The sequence below is a fragment of the Trichomycterus rosablanca genome, chromosome 22, assembly GCF_030014385.1.
Source record: "Trichomycterus rosablanca isolate fTriRos1 chromosome 22, fTriRos1.hap1, whole genome shotgun sequence".
NCBI classification, from domain to species: Eukaryota; Metazoa; Chordata; class Actinopteri; order Siluriformes; family Trichomycteridae; genus Trichomycterus; species Trichomycterus rosablanca.
In genome coordinates, this window is record NC_086009.1 from 3,103,470 (window position 1) to 3,129,954 (window position 26,485).

The following is a 26,485-nucleotide window of genomic DNA, read 5'->3' on the forward strand; positions in this document are numbered from 1 at the left end:
AGGAGACTGAGAGTGCGCACACAGAAATTGTGCAAGCGCAACTGCACTCTGCACACGGATCCTCTGTACAATCCAACTCCAAACAACTCCAAACACTGTGTACAAACACACCTTCTGCAGCACTGTGGAGTCCTGCGTGCTCGCGCAGGCCCGGCCGGTGTGTGTGCGCGCGCGCTGGCTGACAGCGGAGCGCGTGTTTACGGTACAGGACGCGTCCGCTGCTGCTTTGGAGGTAAGTGGCTCGATGGAGGAGAACGGGGAGTGTATGTGTGTGTGTGTGTGTGTGTGTATGTGTGTGTGTGTATGTGTGTGTGTGTGTGTGTGTGTGTGGTGAACATGCGTGTGCGCGAGCATCGTGTGTGTTCGTTGCGCGTGCTGGACTTTTAACTCTCGCTCAGCGCGTGCAAGTTCTCGCGCGCCTCCGGTATCGCACGAGCCTCGTCTTCTCTAACATTTCAGCTTTGTTTTCTTTGCATTTCGGGGTGTTGCGGGACAGACAGAACGGTAAGAATCGCTTGTATAATAAGTGTTAGTGCAACTACGCACTTCTCGGTGCCGTCTTGTCACGGCCTCGCGCGGACACGCCCACTTCTAGCGAGCAGCGCGTGCTCTGCGCCCGCACAGCGTCATGCGCGCGGCTCCGCGTGACGCACTTTTTTACATGGTGCCACTTTTCTCAATTCTGACACTTTAAATGTGGATTTAATTTCATTTAATCGTGAAAAACAGGCTATTAGGAGCTGGTTGGTATCCGGAAGTGACGAAAAATAAAGTCCCTTTAAAAGGGTGTTAGTGAGTTTTGTTTTGCAGCCAGCAGGAGGCGCGCATGAGCGTCTGCACCGCATCTGTGACAAAAGTTTGAGTAATGGCTGAAGTGTGTGTGTGTGTGTGTGTGTGTGTGTGTGTGTGTGTGTGTGTGTGTGTGTGTGTGTGTGTGTGTGTGTGTGTGTGTGTCAGTGCAGGAAAGCTTTAATTCTGGGAAAGCTTAAGGAATGCTGGAACATTCCCGCTACTGCTGCATGATTGTTATCACATCTGTATGAACACACTTCCCATCAGTGTGGTGACTCAACATCTGTAGGAGTTCTGTAAAAGCTCTTTTTCCATTACAGGAACTGACGTTTATACAGAGGCAGTTGTAGTCTAGTGGTTAAAATACTGGTCTAGTAATCAGGTTGTGGTTTCAAGCCCCACCACTGCCAGGCTACTCCTGTTGGACCCTTGAGCAAGGCCCCTAACCCTCGATTGCTTAGACAGTATACAGTCACTGTGGATAAATGCATCTGCTAAATGCACAAAATGTCAATGTTAGATACGATATGTGGTCAAAAGTTTATAGACACCTGACCATGAGCTTGCTGAATGTCCCATTCAAAAAACATATAACAGTCTTTCTTAAGGGCTTTCACAATATTTTGCATAGTTCATATGCCTTTATTGACATACAGTATATGGACAAAAGTATTGGGACGCCCCTTTTAATATTTTAATTCATGTGTTTCAGACAGCACAGTTGCAATTAGGTATAATAAATCAATGATACAAAGGAAATTAGATGCTTTGAACTTTGCAGCAACAGTTTATGGAAGGCTCTTTCCTGCTCCAGCATGACCGTGCCCCTGTGCTTAAAGCAAAGTCTATAAAGACATGAAGAAAAGCTTGAAAAAGCTGGTACAGAGCCCTGACCTCAGCCCCACTGAACAGCTCTGGAATGAACTAGAACATCAACATCAGTGCCCAGCCATACAAATGCTCTTTTGACTGAATGGGCACAAATTCCCACAGACAAACTTCAAAGTCTTGTTAGAAGCCTCCTTAAAAGAGCCCATGTTATGCAAAGCCTGCTTGACTGTGGATAATGACCAGCGTGTTCCAGCACATGAATACATGGCAGACTTTCAATATTGTTTAGTCATTAAAGTTATTAAAGAATATAGACAGCTGTAGAATAACCCAAAATGCTACAAATGGAATGGCTTCCACCAAATGACTAAAAAGTATAAGGACCATCCCTATGAATAACCACTCCATACTAATGCCCATGGTTTTGGAATGTGATGTCCAGCAAGCTTATGGTGAGATGTCCACATACTGTTGGCTATAAAGAGTGGCAAGTGATCTGCCGCAGTAGTAAATCTAACCTCTAGTCTCTACAGTAAAGCTCATACCTGATCTGCTGTGTTTGAAGTGATGGAGGTGAAGGACGAGCTGTCTGACTCTCGCTTCAGCCCCAGTAAAGCTTCCTGCAGTCTGATAAAGTGGAGGAAGAGGGTCAAGTCTGAGTACATGAGGCTGAGGCAGCTGAAGCGCTTCCGCAAGGCCGAGGAGATGAAGGTGAGGACGGTCTCTTACTTCCATGCTCACTGTTGACAAATGTACGTATTCTATTAGGATTAAATAAAATGACTTGATTCACTCTATTGTCTATTGTATGATATCATATGATATATCGTATGATAGATCTACTTTGTTTATCAAAATAGAACTTGTCCATGATGATCCACTTTGTCCATTATAGATGATCTACTTGGACATCAGGTTTGATCCACCTTGTCCATTAAAGTAGATTGTAGGTTAGTATTTAAAATCCTGGACTAGTAATCAAAAGGTTGCCAGTTCAAGCCCCATTACTGTCAAGTTGCCACTGTTGGACCCTTGACCAAGACCCTTAACCCTTAATTGCTTAGATTGCACAGTCACAATTGTAAGTCGCTTTGAATAAAAAAGCGGCCACTAAATGCCGTAAATGTAAAAGTAGATTCATTTTGTTTCGCTTCATGTTGGCCATTTTGCTTTGCACATTCCTATATGTTTGACCATGGCTGTATAAAGCCTGCTTGACTGTGAACACTGATACCTGTGTTCCAGCCTTTGCAAGACCCAATTTACCTTTCAGCGGGCGCAGTCAAACTAGCCCTAATTATATGGAAACAAAAACAGCCACTAGCTGTAGTCCATCATAATTAACAAAGGATTTGGACCACCTCTGGAGTTCCTCCACACCAAACTCATCAAATCATGTCCTGCATTATGAAAACGGCCACAGTCATATTAGAACGGAAAGGACCCTCCCCAAACTGTTGCCTCATACTGGTTTTATACACTTGAAAAACAAAAAAGAAACATTACTCAGTAATTAGGAGGGGTGTCCACATACTTTCGGCCATGTAGTGTTTGGGCGACAAACTGATCTGTTTTCAAATATTCCAGTGTGTTTAGGAGTCTAACATATTTGCACCGTTGTTTGTGTTTTTGTGGGATCCAGTCCCTGTTTCAGACAAACAGGCGTAAAATAGAAGGAAGGACCTACCTGTTGAATGAGGAGTGGTCAAAACTGAGGGTCCAGTCCATCCCTCTGTCCACACCAACTGGAATAGTGACCAGCAAAAAGGTGATGGTTTGTACAATATGTCATTGGTGTGCTCTTACTTTGTGAATTTTATTGCTTTGTAAATATATAAACAATTCTTGCTTATTTTTTGTGATTCACTTTCAACTCATAACACACCACACTGTTTCAATGGGCAACAATCTGGACTGCAGGCAGACCAGTCTAGCACTCTTTTATTACTTAGCCATCCTCTTTTATCCCACGCAAAAGATGTCAGGTTGAAAAAGATCTCACCTAGAACGCAGCATGTTGTGCACAGTATATGAGCCTCTGTACCTCTCAGCACCAGTGCAAAAGACAGGATGGCGTTGCTGTATACCCCATCAATCATGCAATGCTAATCAAATTTAAGTGCCTGTGAGGCTCATTGAGATGCCTAATAACATTGCATGGTTTTTAGTTTGTTGTTGGAAGCGCTCGTCCAGTGGCTGTTGTGTGATTCAGTGAGTGGGTGGGAATAAGCGGTGTGTAAAAAACGCGATGTTTAAGCTACTAAATGGTTTTGCCCCCTCTTGTCCTCTTTTTGATGGCAGCAGTGCATGGTGGAGTTCGGCTTCCCATCGTTCCCCAGCCAGGCTGTTGCCATGCGGCCCCTGACGACCGTTGCTGGGATACCATTCATGTACTCCTGGTCCCCCTTGCAGCAGAACTTCATGGTACAGCCTACGATCAAAACACACACACACACACACACACACACAGACACACACACACACACACACACACACACACACACACACACACACACACCGTTATTACCTCCAAGCAACTTTAGATGTCTGGAGATGCCTTTATCCAAAGTACGTCTAAGCAATTGAGGGTTAAGGGCCTTGTTCAAGGGCCCAACAGCAGCAACCTGGCAGTGGAGGGGCTTGAACCAGCGACCTTCTGGTTACTAATCCAGCACCTTAACCGCTAAGCTACAACAGTGGTGACCCAAACTGTCACGACAAACAGAGAAGAGCCACCAAAAAACGTCTGCCATGAACTACAAGGGCAGTTGTAGCCAAGCGGTTAAGGTGCTGGACTAGTAAGCAGAAGGTTGCTGGTTCAAACCCCACTACTGCCAGGTTGCCACTGTTGGGCCCTTGAGCAAGGCCCTTAACCCTCAATTGCTTAGACTGTAAGTTGCTTTGGATAAAAGTGTCTGCTAAATGCTGAAAATGTAAATGTACAAGTTCCTAAAGCAAAGGCGTCTCTCTGTCCACAGTCAAGCAAGCTTTACAACACCGCACAATCAGGCTGCCATGCAAGTAAAAAGCTTCTGCTACAAAATTGGCACCTTGTTAGCCATGGTAATGCAAAGCTTGCTCAACTGTGAACAGTGTCGCCTGCGTTCTACCAGCTTTCATGAACGCTTTTGGCTTTAACCCAAAGTAACTTACAGTTGTGACCAAATAGGCTACAATCCAAGCAACTGAGAATCAAGGGCCTTGCTGAAGGGCCCAAAAGTGGTGGTTGTGATTTCCAGTCCAGTATTCTAATCTTGTAATTTATGCCAGACATGTTGTTGGATTCTTGTGTTTTATCTTTATGGTGTGAGATAGGTTGTCGTTTTTAATAGCTGCAGTTAAACATGTTCTCAAAGACGTGATCGTCTATATTCAATTAAAAAAACAACAAGGAATTAAGGGCTCAGGCCACAAAGTTAAATGATATTATAGAACACATTACAAAAAACTTAATAAACTTGTGAAGGAAATCAGATTTGTTCTTTATGTGTGTGTGTGTGTGTGTGTGTGTGTGTGTGTGAGGTGGAGGACGAGACGTTTCTCCATAACATCCCGTACATGGGTGATGAGGTACTGGAGCAGGATGAAGCTTTTCTGGAGGAGCTCATTGATAACTACGACGGAGTCCATGGGGACATAGGTGATGCTCTTCTACACACAAACACACACTAACATACACAAGCACTCCACTGTTATTAAAGTTACAATGCCTAGTTGCAAGCCCAGTGATCAAAAACCACCAATAAGAGAGCTGGAAAAACTTTACTTTACTAAATAAAGTCATTAAAAGAGGAACGGCTGGTTGGGTGTCATGACAGTGTAATACATAGACCACTAGGTCTCTGCAGTGCTACCAGCCTGACCGGGTGCTTTAACAGGCTTAATTACATGTTACCACACAGCTATTGCTTAAAGAGAGCTTTAGCAAGCTCTGAGAATGTACTGCTCTCTCTGTCTTCCTCCGTAGCTGGTACTGGGACCTCAAACAGACAGTAGGATTCGCTGTTGCAGTAGCAACATGGCCTTCACGTCCTCAGAAACAACCAACTCTGTCTCCTATGAGATCCTTTTTCATTGTATTGTACCCTACAGTATGATATAGTACCCATCTAAAATGTGTGTGTGTGTGTGTGTGTGTGTCACAGATGGAGGCTTCATCAATGACGAAATATTCAAGGAGCTGGTGGAGGCTCTCAGTCAGTATTCGGACCACGAGGACGAGGAGGAGAGCACTGAGGAAGAGGAGGAACGAGCGCTGAGGAAAAGCACAGAAGAGAGCTCCGCCGAGAACACAGCCGGATCTCCGACCCTGAAGAGGAAGAGGGAACAAACCACTGACGGTAAGACGAACGACTGACGGCTAGACAAACACAACACACTAAAGAGTCGGAGATCAAGGACCAGATTCTTAAAACCTTAATGATTGCTGTCGGAGCTTCTTAATTTAGGACCGCTCTGCAACTGGCTAACAATTTTTCTCAGAGACGGATAACATGTAAAATAATCACATCTTGTTTTTGTATATGAAATTTGACTTGCAAAATTCTGTGGATTTAAACGGGATACGTGTCGTTAAGTGATCTTACACAGCAAAACTTTAGTGCAAATAAACGTTTACTCACAGTTTTATTCGCATTAACCTCAATGCTTAAGGTACTGTACTAGTAATTAGAAGGTTGCACTAATGCAAGGTTGCCACTGTTGGGCCCCAGGCAAGGCCCTTAATTCCTCACTTGCTTCAAACTGAATTTAGTCATAATTGTATAAAAGCGTCTGATAAAAGCGCCGCAAATGTAAATTTAATACATTACTACCCACCCTGACTACAAATTACTCAAAATAAACATACCAACCACGATCGGTTGGTCAGGAGATTCCATTAGATGAATATTTATATTTAGACCAGGTACGGCTCACAGTATGTTCAGCACCATCCAGAAGCAAAGAATACATGTGTGACAGGAGGCCAGTCTGTCACATGGGGTATTCTGGAGCAGCCTGTCCATCTCGCTCATGTTCCGAGAGTTTTGTTTTATTGTTATATTATTACATTATTATTATAAGTTTAGTTCCAAGTTTCCTCCTTTCTGGAAAGACTAGCTCTCATTGTGGTTCAGTGGGGTCCTAGAGTCTTATATTTAGCCTTTTCAGGCTGACTAAAATGATTCTGTGATTTTCTTTTATTATGTCCGTGTGACAAAGTGTCCTGCAGATACTTTAACACTGACTGTTTGGTTCTGATGGAGTGAGATTAATATTTTTCTGGGATAAAATCATTTTTGACTGATAGGCATGTTGGCAGGCAGTGACTGACCTCTCTGTTCTCTGGCCAGGCTGATAAACCTGTTTGTTCATACGGTCGGGTTACAGCGACCCCAACTACACAACACCATACACACACAAACATGCATTTACACACTCCTACACACACACACACACACACACACACACACACACACACACACACACACAAATCCACAAGCTGCACAAATATTTACAGACTAATCCATACACACATAAAACCAGACTGAAATCCTGACAGAATCTGTGGTGTTTTTGCTCCTGTAGGCAGCGAACTTTCTGTCAGTAAGAAAATCCCTAATGATAAGATTTTCACTGCCATCGCCTCCATGTTCCCCTACAAAGGCACCACAGAGGAGCTCAAGGAGAAGTAAGCACAGTTATCTTTTACTCATACAAGCTCAACATGCTGTTATTTTAGCACAAAATACAACCAGGAACCCACGAACACAAACAGATCATTTATTTATAATCTCTGTATACCTTAATACAGTTGCATCCAGCATGTGGTAATTGCCTGTTTTACCACCAGTTTATCCTGGTCAGGGTCATGGTGGGTCTTTGAGTGAAAGGCAGGAAATGCCTTGAACAGATTGCAGTCCATCACAGGACAGGCAGACACACACACATTCACACACACACACACACACACACATTCACACACACACACACACACCTTTGGATACAATTTTAGTATCTCCAGTTATCCTAACTGCATGTCTTTGGATTTGTGAGTGGAAACCGGAGCACCCGGAGGAAACCCACGCAGGCACGGGGAGAACATGCAAACTCCACACAGAAAGAACCCATGCCCTTTTTGTTGTAAGGCAGCAGTGCCTTCCCAATTGCATCATCATTTATAATATATAGCATTATTATTAAGTGCCTTTAATTAATAAATCAAATTGTATTTATCGATCTTGTAGCTGGCCGTCCTCTTCCTCTTTTACCTTCAGCATTACTGTCTTTTCTAATGAATTGGAATATGGTGCATTTTGCAAAATATATATATATACATTTTTCTAATATATACAGTTTGATTTGTTTACAGTACATATAGTGACTAATACTTGTATTTTTGTTTATGCTTATGAATCCATAGTTTTTGTTTATATTGAGTAAAACATGGTCTACTTTTTAAAAAACTACAATAAATTCTAAAGTAAAAGTAAGAGAATAAGCGAATTATTTACAAAACTTTATTTTTAACCCATTTGACTCGTCTTTACCAATGTGCCTGGTACTCAGTCTGGCTTTGCACAGTAAAACTGGGGGTTTATTTATACGCTCTCTGTGGTATAAATGTGCTATTGCAAGCAACATTCAAAGCTGTGTAGGGCCTCTAACGTGTGCAAATAAAAATGATCAATTTTAATATTGAAGTGTTTAATGGCTAAAATTATGGCTACATCACTGCTGTGTCTCTGATTCAGGTATAAAGATCTTCTGGAGCCGGCAAGTGCAGTGAAGCTTCCTCCTCTCTGTACACCGAACATGGACGGGCCCTTCGCTAAATCTGTTCAGAGAGAACAAAGTCTGCACTCCTTTCACACACTGTTCTGCCGCCGCTGCTTTAAATACGACTGCTTCCTCCATCGTGAGAACTGTTTTTTTCCTATACACATTTTCTAAAATGTTTGTTTATCTATTTAAATACATTCATTGTGGGTGAATGAACCTTAGTGGATGGTTTGTAAGGCAATTTTGGATGAAGAGGGATTATTTTTGCTGTTTATATGAGTACAGTGTGTCATTTTTTGTATTATTTGCAGCTTTCCACGCTTCTCCAAACGTCTACAAGAGAAAGACTAAGGAGATCCGTAAAGAGACAGAGCCCTGTGGACTGGACTGCTTCCTACTACAGGTTACGACTGCAATACAAGATTTAGCAAAAGTCTGAATGTTTTAAAGCTGCGATTCTCACACTGTTGATTAGTGGAACTTAAAGCACCTACAAGTGATCTTGGATGTAAATTTTTCATTTGTACTCTTCATTAAATGTTTAATGGTTTTATAAATAATTGATGTGTGTTAGGTCTTTTGAACGAATACTATAAAACAAGGCCACGTCCCCTCAAAATACTGCTGTAAAAAATATAAACAATCATGTTTCACTCACTAGCTTTGCGTAATGTTAGGATCAGGTCTTTATTCCCATGAATTGTTGATTTGACTCAACTGGAGGGGACGCAGACGGATCCTAACAATACACAAAGCTAGGACACGTCCCTGCAAAATATATATTGTGATTACATAACCACGAATGCCCAATTCAAGCTCACAGAACGGGGTTCTTTACTACTTCCATGCATTGCATGCATTATCTCTTGACACTATTTGTCACATAAACCAAGTAGTTGATGACCCAAGTTGACCCAAAACTGGTTTTGAGTCAGATGTTTGATTATATAGCTTTGCATGTGTGTATAAAACAATAGTATAAAACACTCGCTCCAACAGATACAGTGTACATAAATGCCTTATTTTATCATTTCTCTACTCTTCTTCTCTCTTTGTGTAGAAAGGAGCTAAGGAGTTTGCCGACCTGCACATGCAGAGGACGCAGAGGTCCCGCCGACGCCGGCGTCAGCCTCGCCCCTCCAGCTCCACCAGTCCCATACCGTCTGGATCATTTGAGGACAGGAAGGAGGGAGAGAGTGACCACGAGACCACCAGTTCTTCAGGTAACACACACCTTAACACACACCTTTGAGTTGCAAATAGACACAAATAGACACAGAACTGCACTTTATTGTCTCACTGACTGACTCACTGACACACTGACTGACTCATTGACTCACTGACTGACACACTGACTTACTCAATGACTGACTCACTGACTGATAATGTTGGAAATCCCCAATACATTAGACATTATTAGATAAGCAAAAAAGATTTGGTTATGCTAGTGTGGGGATCCTGGGAGACAGACACTGTGACTATTTATTTATTTATTTATTTTAGGAATGACTTTGTAGGTAAATAGTGACATTGTCAGTGACACAAAGCTTCTGCCATTATAAAATTGTGTTTGTTTGTTTGTGTGTTAGAGGGTAACTCCCGGTGTCCCACCCCCACCAAAATAAGACAGGGCGAGGATCTGATGGACGAAAGCGAGTCCCTGTTACAGTGGAGTGGGGCGGATGAATCTCTGTTCAGGGTGCTGCACGGTACCTACTACAACAACTTCTGCTCTATAGCTCGCCTCATTGGTACCAAGACCTGCAAACAGGTACACACACACACACAGATCTCCATCATTTGTTACTGAATGACTGAAATACAGGAGCAATTTAGGACTACAGATGTTGTAAAATGTTGTAAAACATCTTAAACAGGTGATGCGATCATGCTGGATGTAAAAGTAGCATCCTGAAAAGGCCTAGTCTTTAAAAAATCAGGGCCTGATCAAGGTCTGCTACTTTTAAACAAGCAATTGCAGGGGTTGTAGGTATTACAACCCTATACAACCTATACAGCGCATAATATCATCAAAAGATTCAGGGAATCTGGAGAAATCTTTGTTCCAAAAAGGACAAAAACCACTACAGAATGGCAATTAGCTTTGCTTCCTCAGATCACACTATCTATTGACAAACCATTATTGATATAAAAATGCAAGATCAGACTGTATTATTCCCAGTGGAAACCAAACGTCAACAACATCCAGAAATGCTGCCAACATTGTTTTATGCTTAAGTACATTTAATGGATTGATGCATAGTGGAGATAAGTGTTGTGGTCTGATGAGGACACATTTTGTCTGGTATTTTGATGTAATATGGACTCAGCCAGCTGCTGATTTAGCACACGGTGTACAGAGTGTGTGTGTGTGTGTGTGTGTGTGTGTGTGTGTGTGTGTTAGGTATACGAGTTTGCAGTGAAAGAGGCACTGATTCATCGTGTGCCTCTGGAGGATGGAGGAATCTCACCTCAGAAGAAGAAAAGAAAGCACAGGTAAAACGATGCCCGCCTACATACCTACGTACAGAATCTGACAGTTTTACGCCACACCTCTCAGTTTTGACACACTGGCAGTGACGCTGAGGGTCATACGTTACAAATGAAAGATATTTCAGTTTACTGTTGTGATGTGATTTAAGGTGCTGCTTTGATGATTATAAAGCTGAAGTCGTCATAGCTGAGGTGTTTAATTAGGTGTGTTGATGAACAGCTTTGCTTTACCACGTGACGCCTGGCAGCTAGCTGGCAAAAAATGCGAAATTACATCACAGCTTATCAAATAAATTTGCTTTGAGCATTTCTGTGGTAGGTAAAGGTAACAGGATCAGAAATAAAATGCTTATTGTGGCCCTTTAAAAACTGAGTGTCACAATTATGGTCACATTTAGAAATCCTGATGAACAACAACTGTTACTGAAGCTTGAAATACTTATTATTATATTTTACTTTTAAAGGTTCACCTTAGTGTTCTTAGGACCATTTAAGGTGTCAATGACGTTCTGTTTAAATGGGGTAAACACGTGAGGTGACACAAGAGCATTATTCTACAGTATTAATAATTTATTAAAAGGATAAGATAATAAAATAAGTGTATGGATGTAATTCATTCTTACCATTTCAACTAGGGGGGTCAATAATTCTGATGTTTTTCCATTATTCAGGTTATGGGCCAAGATCCAGCTAAAGAAGGGTGAGCGCCTCCTGTTTGAATAATATAAAATATAATGACAGATTTAATATATATGCATGTGTGTATGTATATAAGAGGGATCTTCAAAAAGTTTCCTCACTTTCATATTTTGGTTGGAGGCGGTGAGGGTGGGAGGAGGAGTAATCGGTCGTGAGAGTCTCGAGAAACTGAGAGAGTCCGGATTTAGCTCCATCTGAAGCTTTAAGGGGAAGAAGATTTGTATGTGATGATGATGTGAAAGCAGCGGCGCATCAGTGGCTACGAGCTCAACCGAAAACTATTTTTGCTGATGGCATTAAAAAGTTGGTACGATGTTGGGAAAAATATCTGAAGGTGACGATGTAGAAAAGTGATGTGATTTGTTTTTTAATTTCTTAATAAATAGTTTTAAAAAGTGCGGAAACTTTTTGAAGAACCCTCGAATATATGTGTGTGTGTATATATGTTTATATATAGTTTACAACGGTCTGCTAATCGATCCATCCATTTATCTGTCCACTGACTTTGTAGACTGCTCCCGTTTGTGATCCCATCATCTTCATTCTTCAGTTTTCTTTGCATTGTCATTTCTTTACCATGTGTTGCTTCAGATAATTCGTCCAATCAGGTGTACAACTATCAGCCATGTGACCACCCCAAGCACCCCTGTGACAGCTCGTGCCCGTGTGTTCTGACCCAGAACTTCTGCGAGAAATTCTGCCAGTGTGATCAAGAGTGTAAGTGCCGTAATTCTCCTTAATTTCCATCGGGATTAATAGTATCTATCTGTCTGTCTGTCTATCTATGTGATCTATCTATCTATCTATCTATCTATGTGTCTGTCTGTCTGTCTGTCTGTCTGTCTGTCTATCTATCAATAAAGTATCTATCTATCTATCTGCCTATCTATTTAGTTATCTATCTACTGTATCTATCTGTGTCTATCTGTCTATCTATCTGTCTGTCTATAAATCTATGTTTATCTATATATCTTATCTATCTATCTATTTATCTATCTATCTATCTATCTGTGTGTCTGTCTGTCTATCTACCTATTTATCTATCAATAAAGTATCTATCTATCTATCTATCTATCTATCTATCAATCTATCTACCTATCTATATATTTATCACCTATCTGTCTGTCTATCTACCTATTTATCTATCAATAAAGTATCTATCTATCTGTCTGTCTGTCTATTTGTTTATCTATCTATCTATCTATCTATCTATCTATCTATCTATCTATCTATAAACACAGTGACTAAATATGAAGAACAAAATACTACAAAAGTACAAATTACCATGTATGTGAATTTGAAGTACATATAAAATATAAATATAATTAAAGTCTAATTGTTTCCCAGCACTGTATTGTACTGTAGTAATCATGTATACTAACTGGTGTTGCTGGTGCAGGTCAGAACCGTTTCCCAGGATGCCGCTGTAAGACTCAGTGTAACACTAAACAGTGTCCCTGTTACCTGGCTGTACGTGAGTGTGACCCTGATCTCTGTCTGACCTGCGGAGCTTCAGACCACTGGGACAATAAACAGGTCACCTGTAAGAACTGCAGTATCCAGAGAGGACTCAAGAAGGTACACGCCCAAATTCCTCAGAGCTCTTTACATTATGGTCAGTATTTGGGCTATTAAGGCCTGTTTATGCTTAATGTGCTTGTGGTCATTGCTCCATTGTTGTGGTTCAGTTAGCACTATAGTGGTATATTGGCAATTTAACATCCCAGACAATTCGAGGTGTGTGCAGATACGTTTGTTAATTGATCTAATGAACCAATTTGAACTTTGTGCTTAGTAATGCGCTACACATTTTTAATGCGAGACCAATTTGGGTAATTAATGTAGGTAATTAATAAACCTACAAGTTGCACTTTTTAAAGACTTTCTTTTCCCTCTTTAGCACCTACTCCTGGCTCCATCAGACGTGGCAGGATGGGGAACGTTCATCAAGGAGCCAGTTCAGAAGAACGAGTTCATTTCAGAGTACTGCGGAGAGGCAAGTGCAACCTAGAATCAGATACACGTACAATTGTGTGTGTGTGTGTGTGTGTGTGTGTGTGTGCGTGCCAGTACTCTCAGATTTATTTATGTACTTGACTAGCCGGAGTTGTGTTTTATGTGTGGCTATTTTCCTCATCATCAAGGCAGTTCTAATATAATTAGATGCATTAAAGGCGGCCGGCTTGGATTGATTTTTGGGTCATGAGGTAAATTAATTAAACAGGCATCAGTCAGTGTTTTGAGATGCACCCCTGCATTTTGCAGTCATGAACTGAAAATCAGACACAAGCTGTTGAGCAGAAAAGTTTAATACTTCCTAAAACTGTTCAGCAGTGTTTCAGTTCTTAATTTTGCACAGAAGTTCATTTAGAATAAAAATGCTTCATGTTTTCCACCATTTAGCTGATTTCTCAGGACGAGGCTGACAGACGAGGCAGGATCTACGATAAGTACATGTCCAGCTTCCTTTTCAACCTGAATAACGGTACGTACACGTTTTGTTTTGCTCTCCGCTTTGCTTTGCCGTTCTCGCACCGTATCAAGACCTTCATTTTTATGTTTGAACTCACAGATTTTGTTGTGGACGCAACACGGAAAGGGAACAAGATTCGCTTTGCCAACCACTCCGTTAATCCCAACTGTTACGCTAAAGGTGTGTACGGCTTCCGAATCACACTGATAAAATTAAATGTCGTATACAGAATATGGACAAAAGTATGTGGACGCCTGACCTTGAGGTTGTTAGACATTTATTTAAAAACCACCTCTAGTAATATGTAGTGTGTGGGAATTTGTGTCCATAAAGTCAGAAAAATTGTACGGTACCCTTATGTAGGACAAAAAAAAACTCAATTAACATTCTACTTCTCTGGGGTTAAGGAAAATACTCCACCACACCACACCCATCAAACCAGGTGTTTATGGACTTTGCTTTATGCACAGGATTCTGTGTTGGCCCAAAGTTGGAAGTATATAATTAAATAATTAAATTTTTTATACACAGTTTAGCACTGGGTGTGGCTGAAAAAGCTGAACTTACTAATTACAAAAGGCATTCACATATTTTTAACCATATATATTTATTTATATATCATTTGATTGCAACTGCTGGGTTTTGTTGCAGTTGTGATGGTGAACGGTGATCACCGTATTGGGATCTTTGCCAAGCGGTCCATTTTGCAAGGAGAGGAGCTCTTCTTTGACTACAGGTATTCTGTGGTGTGAATTTGGGGCGTTCACACTGTTGTTACGCATGTCTGAGCAGTTTAAAGATTTTATTTACTAATTCATTTTGCTTTGTAATGACAGATTTGCTTTAGGACCCGCTTTGAGTCCTAAAGATTCAATTAAAAGCCTAAATTACGTTCTGAGCCTTTACGCACTTGCAAATTCTTGTTTCTTGTATTTATTGTTTGGCTCTCGGGTAGGGCAGCAGTAAAATACAGTCTAGCTGACATCTTGATCTCTTGAGTTAGAATCTCAGCTCTGCTACCAGCAGGTTGGGCGCCTATACATACAATGATTGGCTCGTCCATCAGGGTTTGATGCCGAAAAGGATTCCTCATAACTGATCCAATTACGACCTCTGCTGGCTGATCGATGGCCTGCATCAGGGCTGAGGGATAATGAAGATCAGTGCATGACTCTTCATGCGTGAGACTGAACCCCAGATGGACTCGTCTCATGCAGGTGAAAAGATGCAGCCGGCTACTGCACACGTGTCGGAGGGGGCGTGTGTTAGTGACGGCTCTCCTCGGTCAGGAGTGAAGGTCAGCATTAATAGAAAGAAAGCGAAAAGCAATGGGGTAATTGGAGATGACTACATTCAGAGGAAATTGGGAAAAAATGCATAAAATAGTATATTATTTTTAATAATACAATGCAAATCACATTGCAGGATGAACTTTATTTAACATTTTATTTGATGTAAAGATGAGAAGATGAATAGAAATCAGTGAGGTGACAGGGTTGCTTGGGAACCTGAGTGAGTTTGGCTGAGAACAGAATTTTCACCTGTCAGGCTTGTAGATTTGAATTAAACTCCTGGATTTCACTTGACTTATGGTACCATCCCTCCCTGGACCCCTCCTAGGTATAGCCAGGCGGACGCTCTCAAATACGTGGGCCTGGAGAGAGAGGTGGACGCTGTGTGATGTCACCCAGTCGTCTGGTAATTCTCTTACAGCTACCCACAATGCACATCTGCTCAATAACCCAAGACTTCGGTTCTGTTGCAGTCGACTAGATCTGTCTGTGTTAATTATTAGTAAATTATTAGCATCCTTCTGTTACTCTTCTCTTTCTCCAATCATGGTTTTTAGTTCAGCTCATCTGTGACAGAACGATTTCTGCATGGTCAGTTATTAAACTCGTCATGTTGTGGTAAATATTTACACATTTAGGAATCACTCACAGGTCTGGCATCAATATAAACTCAACATACTGTACAGTACAACAGCAGAAACTCAGAACTCTTCGTGTGGCTGTTTGTTCTGGTCGGTTTGTTCATCATGAGCATCAGTTGTGTTCGATGTCTTTGGCAATAACAGAATCCTTGTTGTGACGTTAGCTTCCTCCTGTAACCTGAAGAGCTTCACTGTTTTTCAAGTGCGTCCGTTATCTTTACACACTTAAGAAACAAGTTAGTAAAAGACTAAATTGAGTCGTTTTCGGTTTGTTTTTAATTGTGTCCAGGTTGGTGAATTTCTGTTGTGTAACAATAATTAGTGTTCTGCTAACATACAGTTTTAAATCAGCTGTGCTAACCTGTATCTACCCTAGATCTTTAGCTAATCCAGTGCTAACTAGCCTAGCAATTTCTGAGTATTTACTACAAACATAACTATTAATAATAAGACTTAAGCTTGCTAGCTAATCCATGCCAGATTTCAGGTATATCTATTACAGTAAGTAACCATACGAGCCGACAAAGTGAATGTGCACTTTGAGCTAAAGATTAACGTCAATCATTTCTACAAGTAACGTAACGTCTACATGACTTCTTTTCAACATTTTTACTTAAAAAGAGCATTTAATATCAGGTTCTACTCTAGTTGTTCCTTTTATTGGTTAAAAAAAAACTATACAGCCGATATACTGAGAATGTGCAGTGTTTTGTCTGGGGAAGATTTGACAAGGTATGATAACACATTTAGCCTTCTATAATATCAAAGAATGGCATTGTGGCTCGGTGGGTAGCACTGTCACCTCACAGCAAGAAGGTCCTGGGTTCGATCCCCAGGCGGCATGTTCTCCCCGTGTCCGCGTGGGTTTCCTCCGGGTGCTCCGGTTTCCTCCCACAGTCCAAAAACATGCAGTCAGGTTAATTGGAGACACTGAATTGCCCTAAAGGTGAATGGATGTGTGTGTGTGTGTGTGTGTGTGTGTGTGTGTGTGTGTGTGTGTGTGTGCCCTGCGATGGACCCCCAAAGAGACCCTAACTGGATAAGCGGTTAAGAAAGTGAGTGAGTGAGTGAGTTTACACACTTTGGACAGACTAAACAAACTAAAGGTCCAACATTTTTGGGTATGACTGATTTTGGGTAAACGTTTATTTTTGAACTTATCTTGTGTCTGCAGTCCAGATCTGCTTCATATTGAACATGTGGCGTGTTATGAAGCACAAAATATGACAAAGGGCCACGTACAGCTACACATTTGGCTGCTCAACAGACAAACGGGAAAAAATGACTGGATCTAAATCTTAAAACTGGATCTGTTGACGTCTTTAGTCCCCAAACAAGTAAAAGGAAAGTGATAACAGTAAACATTCATTTGTCCCAAGTTTTTGGAACAGGTTGCAGACATCACATTTTATGTATTTAATATTTCATTTTTAATGAGATGAAACATTAAATATTGTGTTTTTGTGCGTTTTTATTTCTTTTTTTATTACAGAATTTACTGCTTTCTGTCTTTATTATCACTTATTTACATTCTGTTACAGCTTTTACCTTCTCAAATCTTCCCCTAAAACAGACCAACTATTCAATTAGTTTCAGAATTATTGGCACCCCTGCAGTAATAAGCTGGGTAAAAAGAGTCATTTAAGTGTTTTTGTGGTTACTTTGCTCAATCTCACACTGAAAATATGAAAAGAACTGTTACAAGCAAAATCACATCAACATAAAAAATGAAGTAGCATTTTTATTTTTCAGGCTGAATATTTTGGATATTATTATTATTATACTTTATGACTATTTTATATTATGATGTAATTGCTTCTTTGCCTACCTACTTAAGTCAACTGTATAAAGAGAGAATGGGATATAATTTCAAAATCTATGTACAAGCAAGCAGGTATGTGTATATTACAAGCAAAATCCCATCAACTTTACAGTGTCATAAAAATGAAGAAGCATATTTATTTGTACTTATTTATTTGTCAGGGTTCACCAGATTTAGGAACTCTTGAATGGGTCTTAAATAAAAATGAATTTATTTTACTGGATTATGAATATGAGGTGATACAAAGGGCGGATTTGCTTTGTCCATTTGTTACAATAGGGAAAATCAGGGAATATACAAATGAATTCTGTATGCAAGCAGTCGTGTCATTCATGATTTAATGAATGTATCTTTTTTCAGTGTGAAATTAAGCTAATTAACCACAAACGGTCATTTTGTCGACTTTTGTCGACCTCGTCTGTAAAATGATCCCAATAATTCGGCAGCTGACCATATCACAAACCAGGTACTGCGTCCTGTATCACAAACTGACTGATTTTGGTCTCCGTATTTAACTGTTACAAGCGAGTCTTCCCTTCCTAATTTAATTCACGTGCCAAAATACACTAGAAGGTCTAAAAGCTAAACTCTTAAATGTTACTTGTTAAACATTTCAGTTACCCTGTTTGTAAAATAGCACTTTATTGCATAACCTTTATATATGTAAAAATACATGATTGGATATGACGTCCAAAAGATCTTGGCAGTTGCGGCTAAATATAATATTATTATATTTTATTATTATTTTATATTAATAATATGATGTAGTTGCTTCTATGCCCACCTACTTAAGCCAACTGTATAAAGAGAGAATGGGATATAATTTCAGATGTATGTACAAGCAAGCAGTGTATGAAATGTGTATGAAAAATAAATTTTTAAGCTACTTTAAAAAGCTTAAGTTTTTTTTTTTTTTTACCTATTTGATCTTTGTCCTGTCTGTATGAACAGACTACGGTGAGCCTGAACTTAACGTGCTTTAAAACAGCTCTGACCCACTAGGACCTGTGGGTACCAGGATATTACCAGCAGATGCACACATGCCTGGCAGTCCATATGACCTTGGATAAAACGGTCAACCTTCTTACATTGCAGGTGCTTTCAACGATGGGCAGGAGTTAGCATGGGCATTTTGACTGGTGTGTCACTGCACAACCCTATACACAACGTACCATAACAGTTTGGCCCTTATCAGAGTCACTTAGGTCACTCAGGTCTTTCTGCCTGATAATAACTGCTGCATTCAACATTTGAACTATGAGTAACCACCATCACCCTCAGAGTTGCTTTAAAATAGGCATTGTTATGGTTTGGGCTGATCAGGATATACCAGTATGTTCCAGCTTTGTTATAGAAACTTAAAAACCACCTTGTCATGAATAGTGTGTATTGAAATATTACTTTGGAAAGTCCGTAGCTCAGTGGTTAGGAACATAAAGGGTGTAAATCCAGTTTTGCCATTGTTTGGCCTTTAAGCAAGATGTTCCAGATGTGCCCCATGGGCAGCGTCCTGTGACCACTGATGAAGGTCTAGAAGATGACCAACTCAAACAGCAGCAATAGATGAGCGATCGTCTCTGACTTTACATCTACAAGGTGGACCAACTAGGTAGGAGTGTCTAATAGAGTGGACAGTGAGTGGACACAGTGTTTAAAAACTCCAGCAGCGCTGCTGTGTCTGATCCACTCATACCAGCACAACACACACTAACACACCACCACCATGTCAGTGTCACTACAGTGCTGAGAATGATCCACCACCCAAATAATACCTGCTCTGTGGTGGTCCTGTGGGGGTCCTGACCATTAAAGAACAGGGTGAAAGCAGGTTAAAAAGTTATGTAGAAAAATAGATGGACTACAGTCAGTAATTGTAGAACTACAAAGTGCTTCTAAGTGGAGCTGATAAAATGGACAGTGAGTGTAGAAACAAAGAGGAGGTTTTAATGTTATGGCTGATCGGTGTATAATGGCTGACAAGCTGAGAACAAGCGATAAGTTCTTGTACTGCACACATCTTATGTATTTAGAACAATAAAGACATTATTTTTTTATTAAGCTTTAAATCTTCATTTAAAGTCATTTAAAACAGAGACATCATCTTTCAAGCTTCCTTTATTGAAGTGTCAGTTTGGCTTTGTGTTCTATACAGTCATGGTGGTACGATGATGTTACAAAAACATCAGTGAACATTTCGAATGATGGAAACATTTCACCCAGTCCTGACTGAACTGGGACTGTAAGTAAGTCCATGATCTAAGACTATTTTATAAGCGCTCAGGTAAGATAATAAAAATCATTGTACATTGTAATATTTACCATTTTCTACACAATTCAATTAAGAACCTTCAAATAACATCAGATAACATTCTGATTACTCTGAAATGACAAAGGCGGATCAGTTGGTGATATTCCAAATCATCTCTCAAGCTACCAAAGCATCCCAAAGTGGGCTAGTACACCTAATACCTGATACTGACTTAAAATCAATCAAAACTGATTAAAAACTGATTTTTGTCTTTTTTTAATATAAAGCCTAAATATATCAATCAAATAAAATCAATCAAAACATTGTTTCTGGGATGGCTTTCCACAAGATTTTGGGCTGTGTCTGTGGGTATTTATCACCCCTTTAGTAAAAAAAAAAAAAACCAAACACCTGTAAAGTCAGCTATGATGTTGGTTAAGGAGGCCTGGCTTGCAGTTGATATTCCAATTTATCCCTAAGCTGTTAAGGTCATGGCTCTTTGCTCTTTGCAAGAAGCATATAACTCATGTACATGAATAATTGTACACGCTATTTGAAACAGGTGTGGCTGAAACACCCAAACCTAATCATTTAAAGGTGTGTCCACATAATTTCGGCCATATATTGTGGATTGTGTCCAGTGTTCACATGAAATGAATTCAATGTCACAGTGGATTGAAAGACGAACATTGTACATGTGATTCCCGTCCAGCGTTTGAGCCCTGATGCTGACAATCATTATCAGAACTTATAAAATCAAACTGTATCGTTCACACAAACAGGAAATTGACTCATTTACTACCGTCCAGTCTGTTTAATCTTGAGTGAGTGAAGACAGGAGAATAAACCAGGACTAATGAGGAAAAGTCATTGCTGTCAACAATAAACTCGTTCTACACTCATCCTTATTAAAATAGTTCCCATTTCTATTTTAATACAAATCTGATGAATAAAAAACGACCATATACACATTCGTCTATACATCTACACGTGGATATTATATCAAACAGCCAGAACAGGACGTCAGACGCAATGAGACTAGCATTGGAAGCAGCTGATTCTTTTTTATCTTATTGCATTTTAATGGAAAGTGCTGTTTTCATGCAGGATGCATAGCTTTCACATCTCTACTTTATTTTTAAGCATTGCTCCTAGTGAGACCTCTGTGGAGGGTTCGGATGGTGATGAAAGACTCTAAACTTTGGTTATATCTCTATTAAAAGCAGCTAGAAAGCAATGCTAGCAGCAACAGCGATTTTTTTTTTTTTTTTTTTTTTAATGCAAATGAAAAACTAGTGCAACGTTAGAGGGGAAAGCTGTAAATGGTTTAGGTTTGGTGTGTTGATCATTGAAACGTACATTTTTATTGTTAACAGTAATGTTATAGTGTAATAGGAGGAGTATAAAAGGTTTAAACGTTTTCACTGACCAACGTAATTGTGATTTATGTTTTCGTGGGTTTTACCCATTCAGACACCTCACTGTTGTTTATGTTTAACATCATTTTAGATTAAACATTTCAGCTAAATGATCTGGATCAAGGGATTTATGTAAATATTCATAGTTAATAGTTAATAAAATTTCTCCCTTGTCTTGTCTAGCACCTCAGTACAAGCACCCTGTGTATAAATACAGAAGTAAAAAAGCTCTTCACTTTTAGGTTGTTTTACTACCAGGACACACGATCATTTCGTTTTTAGCCGTATGTAAGTACGTGAACTACTGTAGATTGTAACTGCAGGAATTCACTTCTGTTCAGCCCCAGTTGCATTAGGAGGATCAGGCAATGAGGCTGGACGATTATATAACTTGAACACGTCTACAGAGTATAGAGAAATGCAGTTACCCACTGGATGAAATAACTGCTCGAGATGGGCTATACTGCTTCAGGAGATCAGTGAGATAGATATGCAGAAGCTAAACCATTTAGGAGGCAACAATTGTGGCTTACATAAATGACTAAATTGTTTAAAACAAGATCCTCCTGGCTATTTTAGGGGCATCAGGCGGCTGGTAACAGTCTAATTTTGTCCAGGGATTTCTCAAACAATTAAAACTTGTCTATTTTATCTAAATAGTTAATATTTTTGCAGTAACAGTGATCAACAGAGTAACATATGTTTTTGACATCCGGATTAAAAGCAAAATAAAAAAAACACAGTTTTTGAGTGTACTCATACTTTTGTACCCTGCTGTAGATTCGTTCGAGTAGAAACAGTAACAGGAACAGTAACCCTAGGTCAAGGCAAACTGAAGTACAACATACAGTGCTTTGCTCTTAGACTTTTTATGGGGCTGAATAAATAATCAGGAAGATTTGAAGAAGTAGCAGAATCTCAGTGCTAATCAGTAAATGACTAGTAACAGAGTGGCTTCTCTCCATATTTAAAAATAGGCATTGATTTTGTGTCAGACAGGTGGATGTACACTACTTTTCTATCCTATTTATGCATTTTTCCTTTGTTCTCCCAATCTAGTCGTATCTTGTCTTATCCTGTAACTATTCTTCATACTAAAGTCCCTTACCCTGACTAAGGAGGGTCGTACCTAACAAACCTCCCCTTTGACACTTGTGCAGCTGCTTCTTTTTCACCTACCAGAGACCAGTGAGAGTCATGCACTGCTCTCCATTATTCCCCATCTCAGCAGTAATGAGGAATCCCTTTAACCATCACTAAGCATAAGCTCAGCCAATCATGTCTGTTTAGGCACCCAGCACAGCCTAGTCAACAGCACAGCCTAGATTCAAACTCGGATCTCAATAGTGATGGAGTAGCATGTTAGAGCACCCGAGCAACATTAACAATACTTTTGTATATGATAGTCTTAAATTAGCGCAATCAGAGCTCTACAATCATAAAATACCTGCTAATCTGCATTTACAATATTGACTTTAGCTTACTAGAAATAAAAACAATGTTAACATGTACATAAATGTTTTAGAGTGTATCACTGTGTATCACATTGTGTATCACATTCTGTTGGCTCTATTTTCATTCCTGAGGCACTTTAGCTAGCCAGCAGTGCATTATGGGACACAGATTGGTTTTAAGGGGAACTGTCACATTTGTTTTTGTGTAATACCAGAGCAAACTGGACCAATGACATCACTGGGTCTGTGTTAACCAGACCGGACCTCATAGCCTATGCCACTACAACGTTTTTGGAAGACTGCTTTCCCCTAAATCATACAGACACAGTGATGTCATTGGTCCAGTTTTCTCTGGGTCATTCTTGCAAATGTTTGTTGAACTGTTATAATCGATAGAATCAAATGTGACTGTTCTCCATTAAGAAGATTGTTCAGGCTCTAAACCCTGTAAATTGTCATGATTACCCCGTCAAAAAGTACCAGAAGCACCAGATCCCATCCTCACCCAAATATTTTACAAAGGGGGCAAACAAAGAAATATATAGAGACAAAAATATAAACACGCTCTGTGGTTGAAACGCCACCCGTATCCTCCACCTCCACCTTTTGTCCCACCAAACCCCTCAGACCCTGTTACCCATAGACAGTTTTATTCACCCATCGCCTCCTCCTGAATTTCCGGTAGGTTCTTTTTCTCCAGCGTTCCGGTCAGAGGTCGTGAAGAGCTGGGTGACTCTAAGTTTTTGGGCTCGTTGGTTATATAGCTGCCCTTGTATCTGTACAGGTAGATGTATAGACCGTACAGGATGAGGAAGAGCAGCATCAGAGAAATGGTGACGATCACTGGAAACACACACACACACACACACACACACACACACACACACGAACAGCAATATTAATCGTTTATTTATATTAACAAACTTTAAAATTATGAACAAGGCCCAACCAGTAAAGCAGATTAATAAGATGGTCGGGATTTTATTTATACACACTAGCCTATAACTAACACTAAACGCTCAGGTGTCCCATAAAATTTTTTTAAACTAGACATAAATGCTTAATCAAGTGAGCAGTCATATTAAACAAACAAAATTATTTCTTGATGGGCTATACTGCATCAGGAGATGAGAAAATTGGGGCTTATTAGTAGAGATGGGCCCATATTGATGTCATATACAGATATCTGATGGACGGGCCGATCTACTTACCGATCCAAATTCCAGTCTGCATCCTGTGCTGGACCATAAACCCGCCGTAACTTAACATATTGTAACATGAGGCACGTCACCGATCCAAGTTCCATTACACATCTTACCATGAACCCGTGACAACTTCAGTCAGTAACGGGGGAAAATAACATTAGCTGCTTATTTTACTAAAATGTCCTTTATATGGAAATATTTTAGTCTGGAAACGCAGAAAAGCAAAACAGCTACTTGCAATGTGTACAAAGCTAGCGTGTCAAGGGGTGGAAGTGAGGTTTCATCGTATAAACCTATTATACACGATTTAATCAAGCACCTGCAGAAGTTTCACATTAAAGAGTAACAGGAGTTAGTGTTGGTATCAGTATCGGTATCGGCAGTTGTGTATCGGAATCGGATCGGAACTGAAAAACTGTGGATCGGCGCATCACTACTTATTAGCAGCTAGGAGGATGAAACTTTGAAATTTGACTGTAAAAAATAGCACAGTGTTAGTTATGCTAACACAGAAACACAGTGTTATGTACTTTATGTAACTGTCTAGTTCCTTATACCCACAGAATTCTATTATAGATACAATATCATATTGATCTGGTTTGTATTAGTGTAAATGCTTATTTACATGGTTACAATGCAACAGCATTATTGGCTGACGCTTTAAACATGAACCTGTGGTGGTCCTGGGTAAATGAAAGCCACATCATTATACATACACGTTAGAGAAGTCTGAATAGAAGTCTGAATAAATAATGAACAACTGATCACATGGCTGAACTGTCAGTGGGCACTTACATGTCATCCAGGGTGGCGTCACGTCATCATGAATATAATAAAAGACTAAAAAAGAAAGAAATAGTACTAGTATTAGAAATACTTTGTATACATCATTTACATTTGTGTGTATATTATATTTACAAGTAAACTGATGTCAGTGATGTAGTCTTACACAGGCCGGTGAACCAGGGGTCATCCTCCCAGGGGACGTATCCTAATACCGGAGGAATCGCACCACAGTTGGACTCCACCACAAAGCCCTGGGTGGTGACGGGTGGATTGGTTACGTTGGGCCGGAAATACGCTTTCAGAGGGGCGAAGATGTTGTAACGGACCCCTGAGATACAACCCATCAGACCCGGACTGTTGTGCCACTTAATATCGTAATCGATATCTCCGACCTCTGAGAAACAAGCAGAGATCAGCATCAGCGTCATGAACACCACGGATAAGCAAACTAAAGAGCTTCAGATCATTGTTGTAGACTGATTATGGATTGTGATCATCAAAAGTGATGTCCTAATTATTGAGTTTAGGTCTTTCATTGCAAACAGGTGTATACAATTAATGACATAAAATAAATGATCATTCAAACTTAAAGCAAAATCGGATTTGTTTATATAATTTCAGGTACAAATGCTTAAATAATGTATTGAGTGTGATGGGTTCATTGCTTAAGTGTTGTAGACACAATGTATATAGGTTAGATTTATCAGAGACCAGGTGAGGCTTTGTTTTTACTGTTTAGAAACCCAATTAAAAATTATTCTAAGTGTATAAGTCAGACATTCATTTCTATTAACCTTTATATCCAAGCTATATTAACCTTAAGTACTACTTATACTAATGACTGTGTGTTTAACCCACATTACTAAATGCCACCAATAACACTTTCTACCAGAGATTGAACATTTTGATCCAAACTACTAAGCTACATCCAAATTTAACATTTCAAGAGTTAAAATACAGTAGTCTGTTTTTACCCATGACTCGGCCCAGAAAGATGCTCTTAGGTGAATCGAATCTGGGAATCTCCCCAGGTGTTAACCTCTCTACCCACGGCTCCATGTAATCCACCTGGAACATACATACATATTAAAATAACACTCATTAGCACTCATTTTTATTATCATGGTATTTAATACATTACAGCATTTGCTTCTACCCTCACATTTAAAGCTGAACCACAGCCTGATGCTACAGTTAGAGTAAATGGTTCAGCTATATAATTTAACATTATAGGGACAGCCATAAACAATTAAACAATGTATACACTAGTTATATTTTATAGTTCATTTTCTTAGGTCTTAACCTTCCACAGTCTGAACATGAAATCATACTGAAAAGTAGGAAGATTCACCTCAACGTCAAGTAAATGCATTAAAACTACTGTAACTGGACCTGCTGTTCTGACCTTATTCATTATGAAAACCTTCATCTAGGGATAGCGACTTGGTAAAATTTGAGAGCCTGTGATTATTTTTAATCATAAAACATACACATACAGTCCCATTTGGAATCCAGATCTTCAGCTGCTCAGACACTTGATCAGGTTTCCCTTGTAGTAAGATGTAAATT

The 26,485-nt window shown here is 39.8% G+C and overlaps 2 protein-coding genes across 6 annotated transcripts in view; one reads left to right on the plus strand and one right to left on the minus strand.

Moving 5' to 3' along the window:
- Positions 1 to 25,161, plus strand: ezh1 (enhancer of zeste 1 polycomb repressive complex 2 subunit). 5 transcript variants are annotated; one of them, XM_062984683.1, is made up of 20 exons: positions 1 to 232; positions 2,189 to 2,334; positions 3,266 to 3,391; positions 3,925 to 4,047; positions 5,146 to 5,263; positions 5,769 to 5,963; positions 7,192 to 7,294; positions 8,358 to 8,521; positions 8,697 to 8,788; positions 9,446 to 9,608; positions 9,975 to 10,156; positions 10,790 to 10,881; positions 11,550 to 11,578; positions 12,169 to 12,294; positions 12,977 to 13,155; positions 13,478 to 13,573; positions 13,981 to 14,062; positions 14,150 to 14,230; positions 14,702 to 14,786; positions 25,074 to 25,161. In XM_062984683.1, the coding sequence occupies exons 2-20, from the start codon at positions 2,191 to 2,193 to the stop codon at positions 25,123 to 25,125; spliced, it is 2,232 nt and encodes a 743-aa protein (XP_062840753.1). In that variant the 5' UTR covers positions 1 to 232; positions 2,189 to 2,190; the 3' UTR covers positions 25,126 to 25,161. The 5 variants fall into 5 exon arrangements, with proteins under 5 accessions (XP_062840753.1, XP_062840754.1, XP_062840749.1 ...); XM_062984684.1 differs by lacking the exon at positions 25,074 to 25,161 and adding an exon at positions 23,710 to 23,736; XM_062984679.1 differs by lacking the exon at positions 25,074 to 25,161 and adding an exon at positions 15,671 to 18,700.
- The window catches only part of cntnap1 (contactin associated protein 1), a 25,840-nt gene continuing 19,260 nt past the window's right edge, over positions 19,906 to 26,485 (minus strand). The window contains exons 21-24 of the mRNA XM_062984678.1: positions 25,891 to 25,984; positions 25,080 to 25,310; positions 24,926 to 24,970; positions 19,906 to 23,768 (exon numbers count right to left, since the gene is read on the minus strand). Coding sequence (XP_062840748.1) covers positions 23,575 to 23,768; positions 24,926 to 24,970; positions 25,080 to 25,310; positions 25,891 to 25,984 — 564 coding nt within the window. The 3' untranslated portion in view covers positions 19,906 to 23,574. The remainder of the gene's footprint in view (positions 23,769 to 24,925; positions 24,971 to 25,079; positions 25,311 to 25,890; positions 25,985 to 26,485) is intronic.